At 34.2% G+C, this 22,477-nt stretch overlaps 1 protein-coding gene across 4 annotated transcripts in view; it reads left to right on the forward strand.

Annotated features, from left to right (window-relative positions):
• LOC143046301 (inositol polyphosphate multikinase-like) overlaps positions 1-18,931 on the forward strand; it is a 40,356-nt gene extending 21,425 nt beyond the window's left edge. For all 4 annotated transcript variants that reach the window (XM_076219401.1, XM_076219402.1, XM_076219403.1 and 1 more), the window contains 4 exons: positions 3,308-3,496; positions 4,499-4,671; positions 16,984-17,068; positions 18,133-18,931. In XM_076219401.1, coding sequence (XP_076075516.1) covers positions 3,308-3,496; positions 4,499-4,671; positions 16,984-17,068; positions 18,133-18,596 — 911 coding nt within the window. In that variant the 3' untranslated portion in view covers positions 18,597-18,931. The remainder of the gene's footprint in view (positions 1-3,307; positions 3,497-4,498; positions 4,672-16,983; positions 17,069-18,132) is intronic.
• The last annotated feature ends 3,546 nt before the right edge of the window (positions 18,932-22,477 follow it).

Genomic DNA, 22,477 nt, shown 5'->3' on the forward strand with positions numbered 1-22,477 from the left:
GTATAAACTAAATTAATTTTAAATTATTCTCAATACATGATGAAGTTTTTGTAGATTGTTAAATGTTCTAAAATAATATATTATAGTGTTATCACTGTACGTGTATAACTTTCATTTCTGACCTTGTAAAAGTACATTTTTAAACCTAAAATAAGTATTCTAAAAAATATATTCTAAAAACATCAGATTCAGTTCCTATTATTTTGACTTGAACTGTATTATCAAATTTATCAAATTCTTTCTTTTTTTCCGTATTTCTATGACCTCTGAATTCTTAAGAAGAAGATATCATTTAAGATGGTCTTCTTTAAAAGATATGAATTGTAGGGCTAAACATTTTATTTAACAGGGGGGTTGTAGTAACCTCCAGAATGTATTGACGTCATACAGTAAACATTGTCTTAAATAGGTTATCTCTACAATAAAGCCATGTTATATTTTTTACACCCTTCAAAACTGATCATGTATATCACTCTAACTTCTAAATATATACCTCTATATGGTGTCATTAAATAGAGCCATTGTTATTTATAAGCTGTCTTAGATAAGGTTTCTTTATCAAAAACTTCTTGTACACAATAAAAGAGCATTCTGAATTGCTTTATAGATTTATAGTCTACTTCTTGTTTGCTGAAAGTCAAATGAAATCATGATATATCTACAAATTATTTACTCTTATATAAAACTGTCTGGTTATAGATCTAAGCTCCTCTTCATGGGCAACAATCAAAAATAAATCAGCACTTGAATGAATATTTGTTTTATAATATTTTTATATATATATATATAGTTTATACTGAAGTGAATATATTATGTCAAGTTTTTGAAAAAATAAATATAACTAAAAACCAACAAATATTGGGCCCATAATCAAAAATCTAAGTACATGTTTAGATTCAGCATATCAAAGAACCCCAAGAATTCAGTTTTTATTAAAATCAAGCTAAGTTTAATTTTGGACCCTTTGGACCTTAATGTAGACCAATTTGAAAACAGGACCAAAATTGAAGAATCTGAATACACGGTTAGATTTGGCATATCAAAGAACTCCAATAATTCATTTTTGATGAAATCAAACAAAGTTTAATTTTGGACCCTTTTGGCCCCTAATTCGTTGGGACCAAAACTTCCAAATCAATCCAAACCTTCTTTTTGTGGTCATAAACCTTGTGTTAAAATTTCATAGATTTCTATAAACTAATACTAAAGATATTGTGCAAAAACCAAGAAAAATGCTTATTTGGGACCTGTTTGTTACCCCTTATTCCTAAACTGTTGGGACTAAAACTCCCAAAATCAATCCCAACCTTCATTTTGTAGTCATAGACCTTATGTTAAAATTTCATAGATTTCTGTTTACTTATACTAAAGTTATTGTGCGAAAACCAAGAAAAATGCTTATTTGGGCCCTTTTTGGCCCCTAATTCCTAAGCTGTTGGGGCCAAAACACCCAAAATCAATCCCAACCTTCCTTTTATGGTCATAAACCTTGTGTTAAAATTTCATAGATTTCTATTTACTTTTACTAAAGTTAGAGTGCGAAACCAAATGTCTTTGGACGATACCAATATACGACCAGAAATTTTTCAATTTTTGCGGTCGTATAATTAGAGACAACTTGATTTTTTGATAGATCAAAAGTTTTAGAAATTAATTATATGCAGTATTTGAAGTTGGGCTGCAAGGTGGTTGAAATTATGAACAAAAGAACTAAATGTGTGATTAAATTCAAAGACACAAGGCTTATAATTTTGTATGGAAGACACACATTTTTTCTACATAAAACTTACTTGTGACACTCAAATAAAAAAAGTAAACCGGTCATAAAATAGCATGTTATTTGAAAACTGAAATCAAATATGTGAGGTGCATGTTATAGTGAATACAGTAATAATAAACAAATACCACCCCCTATGTACAAACAATGTTACAAATTCAATTTCAACTAACATTAAACCCTTCAGAAAGTGCTCTGAAAGGATAAAACATAGTCTTTTTTGTTTTGTATAAATAAAACATTTGAAGTGGACTGTTTTATGCTGCAAAGGTTCACATTTTGCTGAAACCTGATAAAACTTTTAAATCATTACATATGGTCATATACAGACTACATGAAAAAGTTACTGAATACTTGTGGGAATAGGTTTCAAATCTTTACAAACACTTATAGTTTGTAAATCAAATTGATCTTCCAAAAACTGTTCAAGATACATTTTAAAAAAATGCCATAGAATTTCTCTTTTTTTTTTCCAAAACAAATATAGCATATGCATACTTTCTTAAAAGGACTATAATTGCATTGGGAAATTATACAGACCAGGAAATAAAAACATTGATTTCACAAAATTTGTTAAAAATTAATAATAGGTTTTACAATGTTCATTTGAATGAATTTTTACAAACATTGTTAAAATCTTGTTTAGTATCTGTAAAGAGTATCAGATCATTTAATGTCTAAAGGTGTCTGGTTAACCACCATTGTATATTGTTTGAATTGTGTCAAACTAAAAATCATTTGATATATCTTGTTTATTTGTGTGGTATTGTATTAAATGACATGTTATTGAAGGGGTTATGGTGAAAGATTTAGTATACATATTGTAATGGCAAAAGAAGTATTTCCTTGATTGTAAGAGGTATAAAGTAATCATTTTGTTTATGTTTACATAAGATTCTATCATCACTCTTATGAGTCCCCCAAAATTATTGTAAGAGTTACAGTCAAACCTTCTCTCTGTAAGAAATTTGTGTATCTTTTAATGTACCTGCGACAAAAATGTTAAGGGGGCATAATTATTAAACTTCGCAAGTCTTACAGACAGAGTAACAATTTCAAGTTGTATGTCAACATCAATCTTTGTCAAATCTAAATATGTGGAACTATAATTATAGATTATCATTGATCATCTCAACGAGATTGATTTTCTCACTTGAGCCGGGAAGGCGAAAGCGAGAACGGCAATCGAGTTGAGATGATCAATGATAATCAGTTTATCGCTGTTTTACCTATGACGACGTTGTCAATTTCACATGCCAATTTCGTTAGCAACGCCACATGCCTGCTTAGTTTCTAGCGATAATTTTCCATCTCAAGCGAGTAGCATGATATGAAAAATTATCACAAAAAAAAAAAATCATAGGAAAAATGCACAAAATAGCGATAATCATGCATACAGCAGAGTATACAAGGGGGGCATTGTCCATATCTAGTTTTGACACTGTATTATAGTTTTTGACTAAAGAAAATCAGTGTTATTAATCCTGTGATATTTGCATGTTGTATACCATATTAATTTATATTTTTCAGGATGTTTAGAGGTTGATGATGGTACCATACTTAAACATGTGCAGCGTCCACCTAAAGGTCAGAGAGAATTAGACTTTTATGATGAAGTCTTCAAATCAACTGACGACAACACATTGGTAGAACTTAGACCATTTGTACCAGAATTTCATGGTGTTATCAATGGTGAAAAGAATGGTGGTGTAGCCAAACGTAAGAAAGAAGACCTTTTTTTATTATCTGTTGTGCAGCCTTTTTTGTTTGTCTGAAAGTTATAGGATTTAATATTTTTCTGCTACCATAATTTGATCTGTTTTCTGTATGTTAAACTAATCTTGATTGATATATAATTCATAGTTAAAGGACTATCATGTGTTATCAAGCTTATAAGTTTTAAATAACTGTCATGTTTAAATTCATTTAAATTATAAAGTCTGTTTTAAACATGATATATACCGACTTTGTAAATGAATTCAATTACCGCAAGTTGATCAGTTTAGGTTCAGAAATTAGGGTCGTTCTATATATCTCATCTCTGATCTAACTCCCTGAATAAAGGTTTTGAAAAACAAAATTATTTATTTGGTAAATATCAAAAGATTCATCATTTACACTGACGTTAATTATGGTAACTGTAAGATATGTTAAATGTTGACCATGGTAATATCCTGTGACATCTAAAGTAGATCATGATATAGATAAGAAGATCTTTCCAACTTATGTAAATGACAAAATTCTAGATATGTTCAATCTTACAAAAACAATCAAACCTATTCCTGACATTCATGAAATATTTGCCACTGGAAATAGCAAGTACATACCAATCATTTATCATCAATTTATTAATGGAATAATACAAGAGTTGTTTTTGGTCTTGACACTATATATAGCCCTGAACAGACTTGAAATATTTGCCACTGGATGTAAACCAAATAACAATCAATCAATCAGTTTCTTTGTAGATTAGATATGTTTGTAATTTATCCCAACACCAGAAAGGGGTCATAAAAAATTGTGCTCCCATAGATAGCACTTAACATAAGCTATTGGATTTCTTGTCCCTAAGTAGACTGATGAGATAAACTTTCTTGTTACATAAACTTACTGTTATAAAGACTTTGCAAGTGTGCCAAGCATCAGTGAATTAATGTATTTTGAAATTCTTTTATTTTTTATGTAATAATTGGGAAATAAGTCTTTATCTTTATATTTCAGACCAGTACTTGAAGTTAGAGAACTTGATAAAGAAGCTTTCTAAGCCATGTGTTTTGGACATAAAGATGGGGAGGAAGACCTATGACCCTGAAGCTTCACCAGAGAAAGTAGCTTTAGAAATAGCCAAATTCCCTCCTGTTATGCAGCTTGGCTATCAGTTCTCAGGAATGCTGGTAAAATACCATTGACTGTATAATTATATATCATCAGCTCAGTAGTCAGGGCTTCAATACCTACATGATATAAAACATATAATCAAAAACTTTCACATGGATAAATTTAGAAATTACTATATATAAAGTTGACCTTTTGAGATTTTGGTCATTAAGCTCCCAGTGTTTCTACGTATTGATACATCCCTTTCCTACAAATGTTTGGTCATTAAGCTCCCAGCGTTTCTACATATTGATACATCCCTTTCCTACAAATGTTTGGTCATTAAGCTCTCAGTGTTTCTACATATTGATACATCCCTTTCCTACAAATGTTTGGTCATTAAGCTCCCAGCGTTTCTACATATTGATACATCCCTTTCCTACAAATGTTTGGTCATTAAGCTCCCAGTGTTTCTACATATTGATACATCCCTTTCCTACAAATGTTTGGTCATTAAGCTCCCAGTGTTTCTACATATTGATACATCCCTTTCCTACAAATGTTTGGTCATTAAGCTCCCAGTGTTTCTACATATTGATACATCCCTTTCCTACAAATGTTTGGTCATTAAGCTCCCAGCGTTTCTACATATTGATACATCCCTTTCCTACAAATGTTTGGTTATTAAGCTCCCAGTGTTTCTACATATTGATACATCCCTTTACTACAAATGTTTGGTTATTAAGCTCCCAGTGTTTCTACATATTGATACATCCCTTTCCTACAAATGTTTGGTCATTAAGCTCCCAGTGTTACTACATATTGATACGTCCCTTTACTACAAATGTTTGGTCATTAAGCTCCCAGTGTTTCTACATATTGATACATCCCTTTCCTACAAATGTTTGGTCATTAAGCTCCCAGCGTTTCTACATATTGATACATCCCTTTCCTACAAATGTTTGGTCATTAAGCTCCCAGTGTTTCTACATATTGATACATCCCTTTCCTACAAATGTTTGGTCATTAAGCTCCCAGTGTCTCTACATATTGATACATCCCTTTCCTACAAATGTTTGGTCATTAAGCTCCCAGCGTTTCTACATATTGATACATCCCTTTCCTACAAATGTTTGGTCATTAAGCTCCAGCGTTACTACATATTGATACATCCCTTTCCTACAAATGTTTGGTCATTAAGCTCCCAGTGTCTCTACATATTGGTACATCCCTTTCCTACAAATGTTTGGTCATTAAGCTCCCAGCGTTTCTACATATTGATACATCCCTTTCCTACAAATGTTTGGTCATTAAGCTCTCAGTGTTTCTATATATTGATACATCCCTTTCCTACAAATGTTTGGTCATTAAGCTCCCAGTGTTTCTACATATTGATACATCCCTTTCCTACAAATGTTTGGTCATTAAGCTCCCAGTGTTACTACATATTGATACATCCCTTTCCTACAAATGTTTGGTCATTAAGCTCCCAGTGTTTCTACATATTGATACATCCCTTTCCTACAAATGTTTGGTCATTAAGCTCCCAGTGTTTCTACATATTGATACATCCCTTTCCTACAAATGTTTGGTCATTAAGCTCCCAGCGTTTCTACATATTGATACATCCCTTTCCTACAAATGTTTGGTCATTAAGCTCCCAGTGTTACTACATATTGATACATCCCTTTCCTACAAATGTTTGGTCATTAAGCTCCCAGTGTTTCTACGTATTGATACATCCCTTTCCTACAAATGTTTGGTCATTAAGCTCTCAGTGTTTCTACATATTGATACATCCCTTTCCTACAAATGTTTGGTCATTAAGCTCCCAGTGTTTCTACATATTGATACATCCCTTTCCTACAAATGTTTGGTCATTAAGCTCCCAGCGTTTCTACGTATTGATACATCCCTTTCCTACAAATGTTTGGTCATTAAGCTCTCAGTGTTTCTACATATTGATACATCCCTTTCCTACAAATGTTTGGTCATTAAGCTCTCAGCGTTTCTACATATTGATACATCCCTTTCCTACAAATGTTTGGTCATTAAGCTCCCAGTGTTTCTACATATTGATACATCCCTTTCCTACAAATGTTTGGTCATTAAGCTCCCAGCGTTTCTACATATTGATACATCCCTTTCCTACAAATGTTTGGTCATTAAGCTCCCAGCATTTCTACATATTGATACATCCCTTTCCTACAAATGTTTGGTCATTAAGCTCCCAGTGTTTCTACATATTGATACATCCCTTTCCTACAAATGTTTGGTCATTAAGCTCCCAGTGTTTCTACGTATTGATACATCCCTTTTCTACAAATGTTTGGTCATTAAGCTCCCAGCGTTTCTACGTATTGATACATCCCTTTCCTACAAATGTTTGGTCATTAAGCTCTCAGTGTTTCTACATATTGATACATCCCTTTCCTACAAATGTTTGGTCATTAAGCTCCCAGCCTTTCTACATATTGATACATCCCTTTCCTACAAATGTTTGGTCATTAAGCTCTCAGTGTTTCTACATACTGATACATCCCTTTCCTACAAATGTTTGGTCATTAAGCTCCCAGTGTTTCTACGTATTGATACATCCCTTTCCTACAAATGTTTGGTCATTAAGCTCTCAGTGTTTCTACATATTGATACATCCCTTTCCTACAAATGTTTGGTCATTAAGCTCCCAGTGTTTCTACATATTGATACATCCCTTTCCTACAAATGTTTGGTCATTAAGCTCCCAGCGTTTCTACGTATTGATACATCCCTTTCCTACAAATGTTTGGTCATTAAGCTCTCAGTGTTTCTACATATTGATACATCCCTTTCCTACAAATGTTTGGTCATTAAGCTCTCAGTGTTTCTACATATTGATGCATCCCTTTCCTACAAATGTTTGGTCATTAAGCTCCCAGCCTTTCTACATATTGATACATCCCTTTCCTACAAATGTTTGGTCATTAAGCGCCCAGTGTTTCTACGTATTGATACATCCCTTTCCTACAAATGTTTGGTCATTAAGCTCTCAGTGTTTCTACATATTGATACATCCCTTTCCTACAAATGTTTGGTCATTAAGCTCCCAGCGTTTCTACATATTGATACATCCCTTTCCTACAAATGTTTGGTCATTAAGCTCTCAGTGTTTCTACATATTGATACATCCCTTCCTACAAATGTTTGGTCATTAAGCTCCCAGTGTTTCTACATATTGATACATCCCTTCCTACAAATTTTTGGTCATTAAGCTCCCAGTGTTTCTACATATTGATACGTCCCTTTCCTACAAATGTTTGGTCATTAAGCTCCCAGCGTTTCTACGTATTGATACATCCCTTTCCTACAAATGTTTGGTCATTAAGCTCCCAGCCTTTCTACATATTGATACATCCCTTCCTACAAATGTTTGGTCATTAAGCTCCCAGTGTTTCTACATATTAATACATCCCTTTCCTACAAATGTTTGGTCATTAAGCTCCCAGTGTTTCTACATATTGATACATCCCTTTCCTACAAATGTTTGGTCATTAAGCTCCCAGTGTTTCTACATATTGATACATCCCTTTCCTACAAATGTTTGGTCATTAAGCTCCCAGTGTTTCTACATATTGATACATCCCTTCCTACAAATGTTTGGTCATTAAGCTCCCAGCGTTTCTACATATTGATACATCCCTTTCCTACAAATGTTTGGTCATTAAGCTCCCAGTGTTTCTACATATTGATACATCCCTTTCCTACAAATGTTTGGTCATTAAGCTCCCAGCGTTTCTACATATTGATACATCCCTTTACTACAAATGTTTGGTCATTAAGCTCCCAGTGTTTCTACATATTGATACATCCCTTTCCTACAAATGTTTGGTCATTAAGCTCCCAGCCTTTCTACATATTGATACATCCCTTCCTACAAATGTTTGGTCATAAAGCTCCCAGTGTTTCTACATATTGATACATCCCTTTCCTACAAATGTTTGGTCATTAAGCTCGCAGTGTTTCTACATATTGATACATCCCTTTCCTACAAATGTTTGGTCATTAAGCTCCCAGTGTTTCTACATATTGATACATCCCTTTCCTACAAATGTTTGGTCATTAAGCTCCCAGTGTTTCTACATATTGATACATCCATTTCCTACAAATGTTTGGTCATTAAGCTCCCAGTGTTTCTACATATTGATACATCCCTTTCCTACAAATGTTTGGTCATTAAGCTCCCAGCGTTTCTACATATTGATACGTCCCTTTCCTACAAATGTTTGGTCATTAAGCTCCCAGCGTTACTACATATTGATACATCCCTTTCCTACAAATGTTTGGTCATTAAGCTCCCAGCGTTTCTACATATTGATACATCCCTTTCCTACAAATGTTTGGTCATTAAGCTCCCAGTGTTTCTACATATTGATACATCCCTTTCCTACAAATGTTTGGTCATTAAGCTCCCAGTGTTTCTACATATTGATACATCCCTTCCCTACAAATGTTTGGTCATTAAGCTCCCAGTGTTTCTACATATTGATACGTCCCTTTACTACAAATGTTTGGTCATTAAGCTCCCAGCGTTACTACATATTGATACATCCCTTTCCTACAAATGTTTGGTCATTAAGCTCCCAGCCTTTCTACATATTGATACATCCCTTTCCTACAAATGTTTGGTCATTAAGCTCCCAGCGTTACTACATATTGATACATCCCTTTCCTACAAATGTTTGGTCATTAAGCTCCCAGCCTTTCTACATATTGATACATCCCTTTCCTACAAATGTTTGGTCATTAAGCTCCCAGTGTTACTACATATTGATACATCCCTTTCCTACAAATGTTTGGTCATTAAGCTCCCAGTGTTTCTACATATTGATACATCCCTTTCCTACAAATGTTTGGTCATTAAGCTCCCAGTGTTTCTACATATTGATACATCCCTTTCCTACAAATGTTTGGTCATTAAGCTCCCAGCGTTACTACATATTGATACATCCCTTTCCTACAAATGTTTGGTCATTAAGCTCTCAGTGTTTCTACATATTGATACATCCCTTTCCTACAAATGTTTGGTCATTAAGCTCGCAGCGTTTCTACGTATTGATACATCCCTTTCCTACAAATGTTTGGTCATTAAGCTCCCAGTGTTTCTACATATTGATACATCCCTTTCCTACAAATGTTTGGTCATTAAGCTCTCAGTGTTTCTACATATTGATACATCCCTTTCCTACAAATGTTTGGTCATTAAGCTCTCAGTGTTACTACATATTGATACATCCCTTTCCTACAAATGTTTGGTCATTAAGCTCTCAGTGTTTCTACATATTGATACATCCCTTTCCTACAAATGTTTGGTCATTAAGCTCCCAGCCTTTCTACATATTGATACATCCCTTTCCTACAAATGTTTGGTCATTAAGCTCCCAGTGTTTCTACATATTGATACATCCATTTCCTACAAATGTTTGGTCATTAAGCTCCCAGTGTTTCTACATATTGATACATCCCTTTCCTACAAATGTTTGGTCATTAAGCTCCCAGTGTTTCTACATATTGATACATCCCTTTCCTACAAATGTTTGGTCATTAAGCTCTCAGTGTTTCTACATATTGATACATCCCTTTCCTACAAATGTTTGGTCATTAAGCTCCCAGCGTTTCTACGTATTGATACATCCCTTTCCTACAAATGTTTGGTCATTAAGCTCCCAGCGTTTCTACATATTGATACATCCCTTTCCTACAAATGTTTGGTCATTAAGCTCCCAGTGTTTCTACATATTGATACATCCCTTTCCTACAAATGTTTGGTCATTAAGCTCCCAGTGTTACTACATATTGATACGTCCCTTTCCTACAAATGTTTGGTCATTAAGCTCCCAGTGTTTCTACATATTGATACATCCCTTTCCTACAAATGTTTGGTCATTAAGCTCCCAGTGTTTCTACATATTGATACATTCCTTTCCTACAAATGTTTGGTCATTAAGCTCCCAGTGTTTCTACATATTGATACATCCCTTTCCTACAAATGTTTGGTCATTAAGCTCCCAGTGTTTCTACATATTGATACATCCCTTTCCTACAAATGTTTGGTCATTAAGCTCTCAGTGTTTCTACATATTGATACATCCCTTTCCTACAAATGTTTGGTCATTAAGCTCCCAGCCTTTCTACGTATTGATACATCCCTTTCCTACAAATGTTTGGTCATTAAGCTCCCAGTGTTACTACATATTGATACATCCCTTTCCTACAAATGTTTGGTCATTAAGCTCCCAGTGTTTCTACATATTGATACATCCATTTCCTACAAATGTTTGGTCATTAAGCTCCCAGTGTTACTACATATTGATACATCCCTTTCCTACAAATGTTTGGTCATTAAGCTCCCAGCGTTTCTACATATTGATACATCCCTTTCCTACAAATGTTTGGTCATTAAGCTCCCAGTGTTACTACATATTGATACATCCCTTTCCTACAAATGTTTGGTCATTAAGCTCCCAGTGTTTCTACATATTGATACATCCCTTTCCTACAAATGTTTGGTCATTAAGCTCCCAGTGTTTCTACATATTGATACATCCCTTTCCTACAAATGTTTGGTCATTAAGCTCCCAGCCTTTCTACATATTGGTACATCCCTTTCCTACAAATGTTTGGTCATTAAGCTCCCAGCGTTTCTACATATTGATACATCCCTTTCCTACAAATGTTTGGTCATTAAGCTCCAGCGTTACTACATATTGATACATCCCTTTCCTACAAATATTTGGTCATTAAGCTCCCAGCGTTTCTACATATTGATACATCCCTTTCCTACAAATGTTTGGTCATTAAGCTCCCAGTGTTTCTACATATTGATACATCCCTTTCCTACAAATGTTTGGTCATTAAGCTCCCAGTGTTTCTACATATTGATACATCCATTTCCTACAAATGTTTGGTCATTAAGCTCCAGCGTTACTACATATTGATACATCCCTTTACTACAAATATTTGGTCATTAAGCTCCCAGTGTTTCTACATATTGATACATCCCTTCCCTACAAATGTTTGGTCATTAAGCTCCCAGCGTTTCTACATATTGATACATCCCTTTCCTACAAATGTTTGGTCATTAAGCTCCCAGTGTTTCTACATATTGATACATCCCTTTCCTACAAATGTTTGGTCATTAAGCTCCCAGCCTTTCTACATATTGATACATCCCTTCCTACAAATGTTTGGTCATTAAGCTCTCAGTGTTTCTACATATTGATACATCCCTTTCCTACAAATGTTTGGTCATTAAGCTCCCAGCCTTTCTACATATTGATACATCCCTTTCCTACAAATGTTTGGTCATTAAGCTCTCAGTGTTTCTACATATTGATACATCCCTTTCCTACAAATGTTTGGTCATTAAGCTCCCAGTGTTTCTACATATTGATACATCCCTTTCCTACAAATGTTTGGTCATTAAGCTCCCAGTGTTACTACATATTGATACATCCCTTTCCTACAAATGTTTGGTCATTAAGCTCCCAGTGTTTCTACATATTGATACATCCCTTTCCTACAAATGTTTGGTCATTAAGCTCCCAGTGTTACTACATATTGATACATCCCTTTCCTACAAATGTTTGGTCATTAAGCTCCCAGCCTTTCTACATATTGATACATCCCTTTCCTACAAATGTTTGGTCATTAAGCTCCCAGTGTTTCTACATATTGATACATCCATTTCCTACAAATGTTTGGTCATTAAGCTCCCAGTGTTTCTACATATTGATACATCCCTTTCCTACAAATGTTTGGTCATTAAGCTCCCAGCGTTTCTACATATTGATACATCCCTTTCCTACAAATGTTTGGTCATTAAGCTCCCAGTGTTACTACATATTGATACATCCCTTTCCTACAAATGTTTGGTCATTAAGCTCCCAGCGTTACTACATATTGATACATCCCTTTCCTACAAATGTTTGGTCATTAAGCTCCCAGTGTTTCTACATATTGATACATCCCTTTCCTACAAATGTTTGGTCATTAAGCTCCCAGTGTTTCTACATATTGATACATCCCTTTCCTACAAATGTTTGGTCATTAAGCTCCCAGCGTTACTACATATTGATACATCCATTTCCTACAAATGTTTGGTCATTAAGCTCCCAGCGTTTCTACATATTGATACATCCCTTTCCTACAAATGTTTGGTCATTAAGCTCCCAGTGTTTCTACATATTGATACATCCCTTTCCTACAAATGTTTGGTCATTAAGCTCCCAGTGTTTCTACATATTGATACATCCCTTTCCTACAAATGTTTGGTCATTAAGCTCCCAGTGTTACTACATATTGATACATCCCTTTCCTACAAATGTTTGGTCATTAAGCTCCCAGTGTTACTACATATTGATACATCCCTTTCCTACAAATGTTTGGTCATTAAGCTCCCAGTGTTACTACATATTGATACGTCCCTTTCCTACAAATGTTTGGTCATTAAGCTCCCAGTGTTTCTACATATTGATACATCCCTTTCCTACAAATGTTTGGTCATTAAGCTCCCAGCGTTTCTACATATTGATACATCCCTTTCCTACAAATGTTTGGTCATTAAGCTCCCAGCGTTACTACATATTGATACATCCCTTTCCTACAAATGTTTGGTCATTAAGCTCGCAGTGTTTCTACATATTGATACATCCCTTTCCTACAAATGTTTGGTCATTAAGCTCCCAGCGTTACTACATATTGATACATCCCTTTCCTACAAATGTTTGGTCATTAAGCTCCCAGCGTTTCTACATATTGATACATCCCTTTCCTACAAATGTTTGGTCATTAAGCTCCCAGTGTTTCTACATATTGATACATCCCTTTCCTACAAATGTTTGGTCATTAAGCTCCCAGTGTTTCTACATATTGATACATCCCTTTCCTACAAATGTTTGGTCATTAAGCTCCCAGTGTTACTACATATTGATACATCCCTTTCCTACAAATGTTTGGTCATTAAGCTCCCAGTGTTACTACATATTGATACATCCCTTTCCTACAAATGTTTGGTCATTAAGCTCCCAGTGTTACTACATATTGATACGTCCCTTTCCTACAAATGTTTGGTCATTAAGCTCCCAGTGTTTCTACATATTGATACATCCCTTTCCTACAAATGTTTGGTCATTAAGCTCCCAGCGTTTCTACATATTGATACATCCCTTTCCTACAAATGTTTGGTCATTAAGCTCCCAGCGTTACTACATATTGATACATCCCTTTCCTACAAATGTTTGGTCATTAAGCTCGCAGTGTTTCTACATATTGATACATCCCTTTCCTACAAATGTTTGGTCATTAAGCTCCCAGTGTTTCTACATATTGATACATCCCTTTCCTACAAATGTTTGGTCATTAAGCTCTCAGTGTTTCTACATATTGATACATCCCTTTCCTACAAATGTTTGGTCATTAAGCTCTCAGTGTTTCTACATATTGATACATCCCTTTTCTACAAATGTTTGGTCATTAAGCTCCCAGCGTTACTACATATTGATACATCCCTTTCCTACAAATGTTTGGTCATTAAGCTCCCAGTGTTACTACATATTGATACACCCCTTTCCTACAAATGTTTGGTCATTAAGCTCCCAGCGTTACTACATATTGATACATCCCTTTCCTACAAATGTTTGGTCATTAAGCTCTCAGTGTTTCTACATATTGATACATCCCTTTCCTACAAATGTTTGGTCATTAAGCTCCCAGCGTTACTACATATTGATACATCCCTTTCCTACAAATGTTTGGTCATTAAGCTCCCAGTGTTACTACATATTGATACACCCCTTTCCTACAAATGTTTGGTCATTAAGCTCCCAGTGTTTCTACATATTGATACATCCCTTTCCTACAAATGTTTGGTCATTAAGCTCCCAGCGTTTCTACATATTGATACATCCCTTTACTACAAATGTTTGGTTATTAAGCTCCCAGCGTTACTACATATTGATACATCCCTTTCCTACAAATGTTTGGTCATTAAGCTCTCAGTGTTTCTACATATTGATACATCCCTTTCCTACAAATGTTTGGTCATTAAGCTCCCAGCGTTTCTACATATTGATACATCCCTTTACTACAAATGTTTGGTTATTAAGCTCCCAGCGTTACTACATATTGATACATCCCTTTCCTACAAATGTTTGGTCATTAAGCTCCCAGTGTTTCTACATATTGATACATCCCTTTCCTACAAATATTTGGTCATTAAGCTCCCAGCGTTTCTACATATTGATACATCCCTTTCCTACAAATGTTTGGTCATTAAGCTCCCAGTGTTTCTACATATTGATACATCCCTTTCCTACAAATGTTTGGTCATTAAGCTCCCAGTGTTTCTACATATTGATACATCCCTTTCCTACAAATGTTTGGTCATTAAGCTCCCAGCGTTTCTACATATTGATACATCCCTTTCCTACAAATGTTTGGTCATTAAGCTCCCAGCGTTTCTACATATTGATACATCCCTTTCCTACAAATGTTTGGTCATTAAGCTCCCAGCGTTTCTACATATTGATACATCCCTTTCCTACAAATGTTTGGTCATTAAGCTCCCAGTGTTACTACATATTGATACATCCCTTTCCTACAAATGTTTGGTCATTAAGCTCCCAGCGTTTCTACATATTGATACATCCCTTTCCTACAAATGTTTGGTCATTAAGCTCCCAGTGTTTCTACATATTGATACACCCCTTTCCTACAAATGTTTGGTCATTAAGCTCCCAGTGTTTCTACATATTGATACATCCCTTTCCTACAAATGTTTGGTCATTAAGCTCCCAGTGTTTCTACATATTGATACATCCCTTTCCTACAAATGTTTGGTCATTAAGCTCCCAGTGTTTCTACATATTGATACATCCCTTTCCTACAAATGTTTGGTCATTAAGCTCCCAGCGTTACTACATATTGATACATCCCTTTCCTACAAATGTTTGGTCATTAAGCTCCCAGCCTTTCTACATATTGATACATCCCTTTCCTACAAATGTTTGGTCATTAAGCTCCCAGCCTTACTACATATTGATACATCCCTTTCCTACAAATGTTTGGTCATTAAGCTCCCAGTGTCTCTACATATTGATACATCCCTTTCCTACAAATGTTTGGTCATTAAGCTCCCAGTGTTTCTACATATTGATACATCCCTTTCCTACAAATGTTTGGTCATTAAGCTCCCAGCGTTTCTACATATTGATACATCCCTTTCCTACAAATGTTTGGTCATTAAGCTCCCAGCGTTTCTACATATTGATACATCCCTTTCCTACAAATGTTTGGTTATTAAGCTCCCAGCGTTACTACATATTGATACATCCCTTTCCTACAAATGTTTGGTCATTAAGCTCCCAGTGTTTCTACATATTGATACATCCATTTCCTACAAATGTTTGGTCATTAAGCTCCCAGTGTTACTACATATTGATACATCCCTTTCCTACAAATGTTTGGTCATTAAGCTCCCAGCGTTTCTACATATTGATACATCCCTTTCCTACAAATGTTTGGTCATTAAGCTCTCAGTGTTTCTACATATTGATACATCCCTTTCCTACAAATGTTTGGTCATTAAGCTCCCAGTGTTTCTACATATTGATACATCCCTTTCCTACAAATGTTTGGTCATTAAGCTCCCAGCGTTTCTACATATTGATACATCCCTTTCCTACAAATGTTTGGTCATTAAGCTCCCAGCGTTACTACATATTGATACGTCCCTTTCCTACAAATGTTTGGTCATTAAGCTCCCAGTGTTTCTACATATTGATACGTCCCTTTCCTACAAATGTTTGGTCATTAAGCTCCCAGTGTTTCTACATATTGATACATCCCTTTCCTACAAATGTTTGGTCATTAAACTCCCAGCGTTTCTACATATTGATACATCCCTTTCCTACAAATGTTTGGTCATTAAGCTCCCAGTGTTTCTACATATTGATACGTCCCTTTCCTACAAATGTTTGGTCATTAAGCTCCCAGTGTTTCTACATATTGATACATCCCTTTCCTACAAATGTTTGGTCATTAAGCTCCCAGTGTTACTACATATTGATACATCCCTTTCCTACAAATGTTTGGGTTTGATTGTTCAAAATGAAAGTAAATCCAGGATGTCGCCTCAGGTGAAAATGAATTATAAAGCGTTATTTTCATTTGTATATCAAGTACCCAAAAGGACATTAGAATATTACTGACTCTATCTACAAGTTGAACTTACATTACAAAAGAGGAGATCCATTCCTTGTATTTAAAGAAAACTTTTAAATTTGATCCTAATTTACTGTAAAAGACAAAAAAATCATAAAACCTATTAAGAAAAGCATATTTACATTTTTCAGAAATTTGATATAGACAAAAACAAAATGGTGAAATATGATAAATATTTCTGTAAAAAGTTAACAGAGAAAACAATGACTGTTGAAGGTGAGTGGTTTACTCTTGTTTTATATGTTGCCATGAAGGGAAATGAGGCAGATTGAGTGAGATGTATACATATAGGTATCTGCATGTGCTGGATCTACTATTTTCTGGTCTTAGTTAAAGGCAGACTATTCCTATACAAAGTCAGTTTTAGGACCCAGATACTTAAGCTGTCTCCTGATTTGGTTTTTAATTTTGAAATATTCTGTACAACTATGGATGTTACATTTGATATCCTCTTGCCTTGCTGAAAATTGTAAAACACGAAGGCTTAGACATAACAAAAAATAACACAGTTCAAACCAATAAACCAAAAGGATGATAATAATACAATACAAATGATATCAAAAACCAATAGGAAATACAGCAACCAACACCCTCTGAGGCTTCTGAGTTGGGAACGGCACATGTGGGTGGGATTAGACATACTGAATCTCAACCCTCATCTTTGAATAAAGGCAGTAGCAGATCGGTGTTCAACAGTCATAAATTGATTGAGAGAAAACAAATCCCAGTTACAAACTAAAACTGAGGGAAACACATATAAAAGGTAAAAAGGAACAAAAAGAATATTGAAGTGCAACAAAAACAAACCGCTATCATACATAGAAATGAAGTATTTAATAACAACTGCAATATTCCTGACTTGGTACAACACATTTTAAGAAAAATGGTGGGTTGGACCTAGTTTTATGGCTAGCCAAACCTCTCTGTTATATGACAATGCTAAAAATATAGCTAAATGACAACACTATCTTACAGTGGTGCTCAAATTGGATTAAGTTATAAAATTAGAACTAAAACTTGAGTATCAGTACTACATAAGTGATCAGTCATCTATCATTCAAAGTGTGTTATATTCAGGAACTTTAGATCAAATTGGGAATGGTTTATGTTTAAAATTTCTCTAGTCATAGTCTGAAGTATTTTGAACTGGAAATTAAACAAACAAAAATCCATCTTAAAAAAAGCTGATGTTTTATAATATTGTGTATGCATCTGACTTATTAAGTCATACCAATGTCCACCATTCTTAATATTTAGTAATATAGATATTTCTTTTTTAGGATTAGGTGAATTTTTTCGTCAAGGAAAACATTACAGAAAAGACTATATTCAAACAGTTATTGACAAATTAAAATCGATAGAAACCTGGTTTTTAAATCAGAAAAAGTATGCATTTTACGCCAGTTCATTGCTGTTTGTTTACAATGCATCTGTAGACGGTACTGAAGGACAAGATATAGTGTTGTGTTCTGAAGGAAAGGAAGAAAAGCTGGACAGTATGGAAGACAAATCAATAGACAAAGAGAGCGAATCAGACATTAATAAAACTGACGATCGGCTTAGTGAGGAAGGAAGTGATGAAACTGAAAATACATCTTGTAACCATAGCAATCCAGAACGAAGTTTTGTAGATGTACGCATGATTGATTTTACCCATGTGTTTCCGTCAGAAGACCGAGATGAGAATTATATATTTGGATTACAAAACTTGATAAAACATTTACAATCTCTGCTTGAGATGTAGTTTTATATTTTTTACCAGAAATGTGCAAATTTGTGAGAGTGCCTTAATGTTTTCAGGTCAACACTATGTCAAATGTATGTGTAGCTTTTTATTTTGACTTGCACTAAGTTTTTTTAAGAGGTGTATTTTGTTTTGTACAAGAAGAATTCTTAACATGCTTCAAATATCTCTGACATTTTTATTCAAAAGGCATTAAGAAAAAGGTATAACATTTTAAATAACCTAGTCAACCTCTTAACATGCACCTGTCTCAAATAAAGAAATAACTTCTTGTTTTCTTCAAAAGAAACTTTTAGACTAAGAAAGTTTGATTTGCACTGCCATTTGTTGATACCCTGACAAAAGTATATACCAATATTAACGGTATAATAACCCACATTAGATCTGATTTTTGTTTCTCTGCATTTGACAGCTGTTGTACTGTATTTTAAAAAAAAATTTACTGGTCAATTTTTTTGTTTCATAAAGACTTTTACTAAATCTGTTTTAAAGGGTCATTCTCTGAATACTTGAATGCTTGTAAAGTAGAACTTAGGAGGAGTTATTTCCCTTTTTTAGTGTTTTATTTGTTTATTATCTTAACTACCCATTACATGGTAAAAAGGTTCCTTGAATGGTGAGTCAATCAAAGTATAATGATGTTTCTCAGGTGAACTCTAAATGAGCAGATGATGATTCCCTCAAAATCATTGCATATGTAAAATTATGTAGCTGTTGTGTTCATATAGATAATTTGTAAGGCACCTATGATCTCTACATTGTGTTTGGTCTTCAAAGAATTTTAGGCATTACAGGTATACAAAAATACTGTTAAGAAATCCGGTTTCATAAAGGAACATTTTTTCAATTTGCTTGAATGAACTTCAATGAGCATAAGGATGAGATCTGTATCAATGGTTAAATCTAAGGAACAAAAAATATTTCTGATAAAATAACTTTAAAAAAACAAGTTTGGTTATAAAACTTTGATGCATGTGTTGTTATCCAACCTTGATTTATTTGGGTGAAGAAATGTTTATCAAGGATAAAGCTTGCATATTTCATGACCTTTCAAGCAAATAAAAGCCATCATTAATTATGTAAACATCTGTGTTAACATTCCTTTTTGTCATCTGTAAAATATTCATCAATTTTTGTCACATAGGAAATTATGTTTTGCTATTGCATGTGTTTGCTTGAGTATTGTATTGAGTATTACTGTATATGACTGAAAGAAAGTATTGTGTTTCCATGGAAGGATGCAATCCTATGATAGTGTTTTTAAAAAGACCTTTTGAGTGGACAATATAAGGTGGATATCTTTGTGGTATCTATGAAAGTTAGATAGATAATGTTATGAAAAATTAAATAGAAAACTTAATTGACTAATGAAACATGTGAAAATATTATACAAACCATGATCAACTTATGTTGTGACAAACAAAACCACTAACGGTGCATTAAGTGTCAAACACTTGGGAGTTATATCATAAAAAATCATCAGTATATATATATCATGTGAAATGAACTTAAGGATGTACTTAGGTGAGGTTTTGGAATTTGTCAAATATTCGGACTCCTTAGTGTTTTTCCATACAATACAATGTAAAATATTTTGCCCCATAACACCCATTTATTTTTAGCTCACCTGTCCCGAAGGGACAAGTGAGCTTATGCCATCACTTGGCGTCCGTCGTCGTCCGTCGTCTGTCGTCGTCGTAAACTATTTCAAGAATCTTCTCCTCTGAAACTACTGGGCCAAACACTTTCAAACTTTAACTGAATGTTCCTTAGGGTATCTAATTTATAAATTGTATCCGAAGTTTTGATCTATCAACAAACATGGTCGCCATTGCTAAAAATAGAACATAGGGGTCAAATGCATTTTTTGGCTTATAACTCAAAAACCAAAGCATTTAGAGCAAATCTGACAAGGGGTAATATTGTTTATCAGGTCAAGATCTATCTGCCCTGAAATTTTCAGATGAATCAGACAACCTGTTGTTGGGTTACTGCCCCTGAATTGGTAATTTTTTAAGAAATTTTGCTGTTTTTGGTTATTATCTTGAATATTATTATAGATAGAGATAAACTGTAAACAGCAATAATGTTCAGCAAAGTAAGATTTACAAATAAGTCAACATGACAGAAATGGTCAGTTGACCCCTTTAGGAGTTATTGCCCTTTATAGTAAATTTTTAACCATTTTTCGTAAATCTTAGTAATCTTTTACAAAAATCTTCTCCTCTGAAACTACTGGGCCAAATACTTCCAAACTTTAACTGAATGTTCCTTAGGGTATCTAGTTTGTAAATTGTATCCGAAGTTATGATCTATCAACAAACATGGTCGTCATTGCTAAAAATAGAACATAGGGGTCAAATGCAGTTTTTGGCTTATAACTCAAAAACCAAAGCATTTAGAGCAAATCTGACGTTGGGTATATATTGTTTATCAGGTCAAGATCTATCTGCCCTGAAATTTTCAGATAAATCAGACAACCTGTTGTTGGGTTGCTGCCCCTGAATTGATAATTTTAAGGAAATTTTGCTGTTTTTGTTTATTATCTTGAATATAATTATAGATAGAAATAAACTGTAAACAGCAATAATGTTCAGCAAAGTAAGATCTTCAATTAAGTCAAATTGACCAAAATTGTCAATTGACCACTTAAGGAGTTATTGCCCTTTAAAGACTTTTTTCACAATTTGTTCATCATGTTGACTTACTTTAAAAAATCTACTCCTTTGAAACTGCTGTATCAATTTCAGCCAAACTAAGGCTAAATGAGTTTCAGAGTATCTAGTATAAATTTTATATTTTATTTCCTTGTATGTCAAGAAACATAGCTCCTATGGCTAAGATAGAACATAGGAGAAAATGATTATTTTTTTTGGCTTTTGAAGAAAATAGGACGATCCAAAAATCATTTAAATAAATTGAAAAGCCAAAATAATCATTGATGAGAGATTTAACCAAAAGAATTAAGGTGAGCGATTCAGGCTCTTGAGAGCCTCTTGTTTCATATAAGATTTATATATAATTAATAGCTCATGAAAGGTCATTTACCAAAATTTTAGAAGATTCTTAATTTTTTTTTATTTTTTTTTGAGACCTAATAATACCAATGCAAATATAAGGTAAAAGTCTGAGTCAGCCTTTTCCCGCCATATTTTAAATCTCAAATATCTCAAAAAGGAGGTCCATGACCTATCAATATTTTTAGCTTATCTTTATGCTTAATTGATGCTCTACCAGCTTATAGTATCAATTTTAACTTCTTAATTTATTAATTTTCACCTAACCTCACCTAAGTACATCCTTAATCACCCTTTGTTTATTGTGGTGTGCAGTTTAAGTTTGTTTTCCAAATAATAGACACAGTTATATGAGGCTCCTTACAATAAAACTGTATATACATGTAAACTGGGTTTAGGAAGTAGGGTTTTTGCACCTCACTGACTATCATAAATAATCAGAATTAGAGTGAAATTTGAAACCAAGCCACGAACAGTGAACAATTAAAGAAAAAGAAAGTTAGCAAGACAGTCTAGAAAACCTTACTAAGTACAGGTATGAAATGTGGTGTGGTTTAACCAGTTCTGTGTGCCTAAACCCACTTTCTTTTTACATAATGAGTTCCTACTTTCTATCTTTTTTATTTGTTTTAAAAGACACAATATATAATGCAAAGAGGTCATAGTTGAGAAATGTAATGAATTAATGTTTTCATACATATTCATCACTTTCAAAGGTAAGCAGTGTTTTTATACGACCGCAAATTTTGAAAAAATTTTCGTCGTATATTGCTATCACGTTGGCGTCGGCGTCGGCGTCGGCGTCGTCGTCGTCGTCGTCGTCCGGCGTCCGAATACTTTTAGTTTTCGCACTCTAACTTTAGT

This window comes from Mytilus galloprovincialis, chromosome 9, assembly GCF_965363235.1.
Source record: "Mytilus galloprovincialis chromosome 9, xbMytGall1.hap1.1, whole genome shotgun sequence".
NCBI classification, from domain to species: domain Eukaryota; kingdom Metazoa; phylum Mollusca; class Bivalvia; order Mytilida; family Mytilidae; genus Mytilus; species Mytilus galloprovincialis.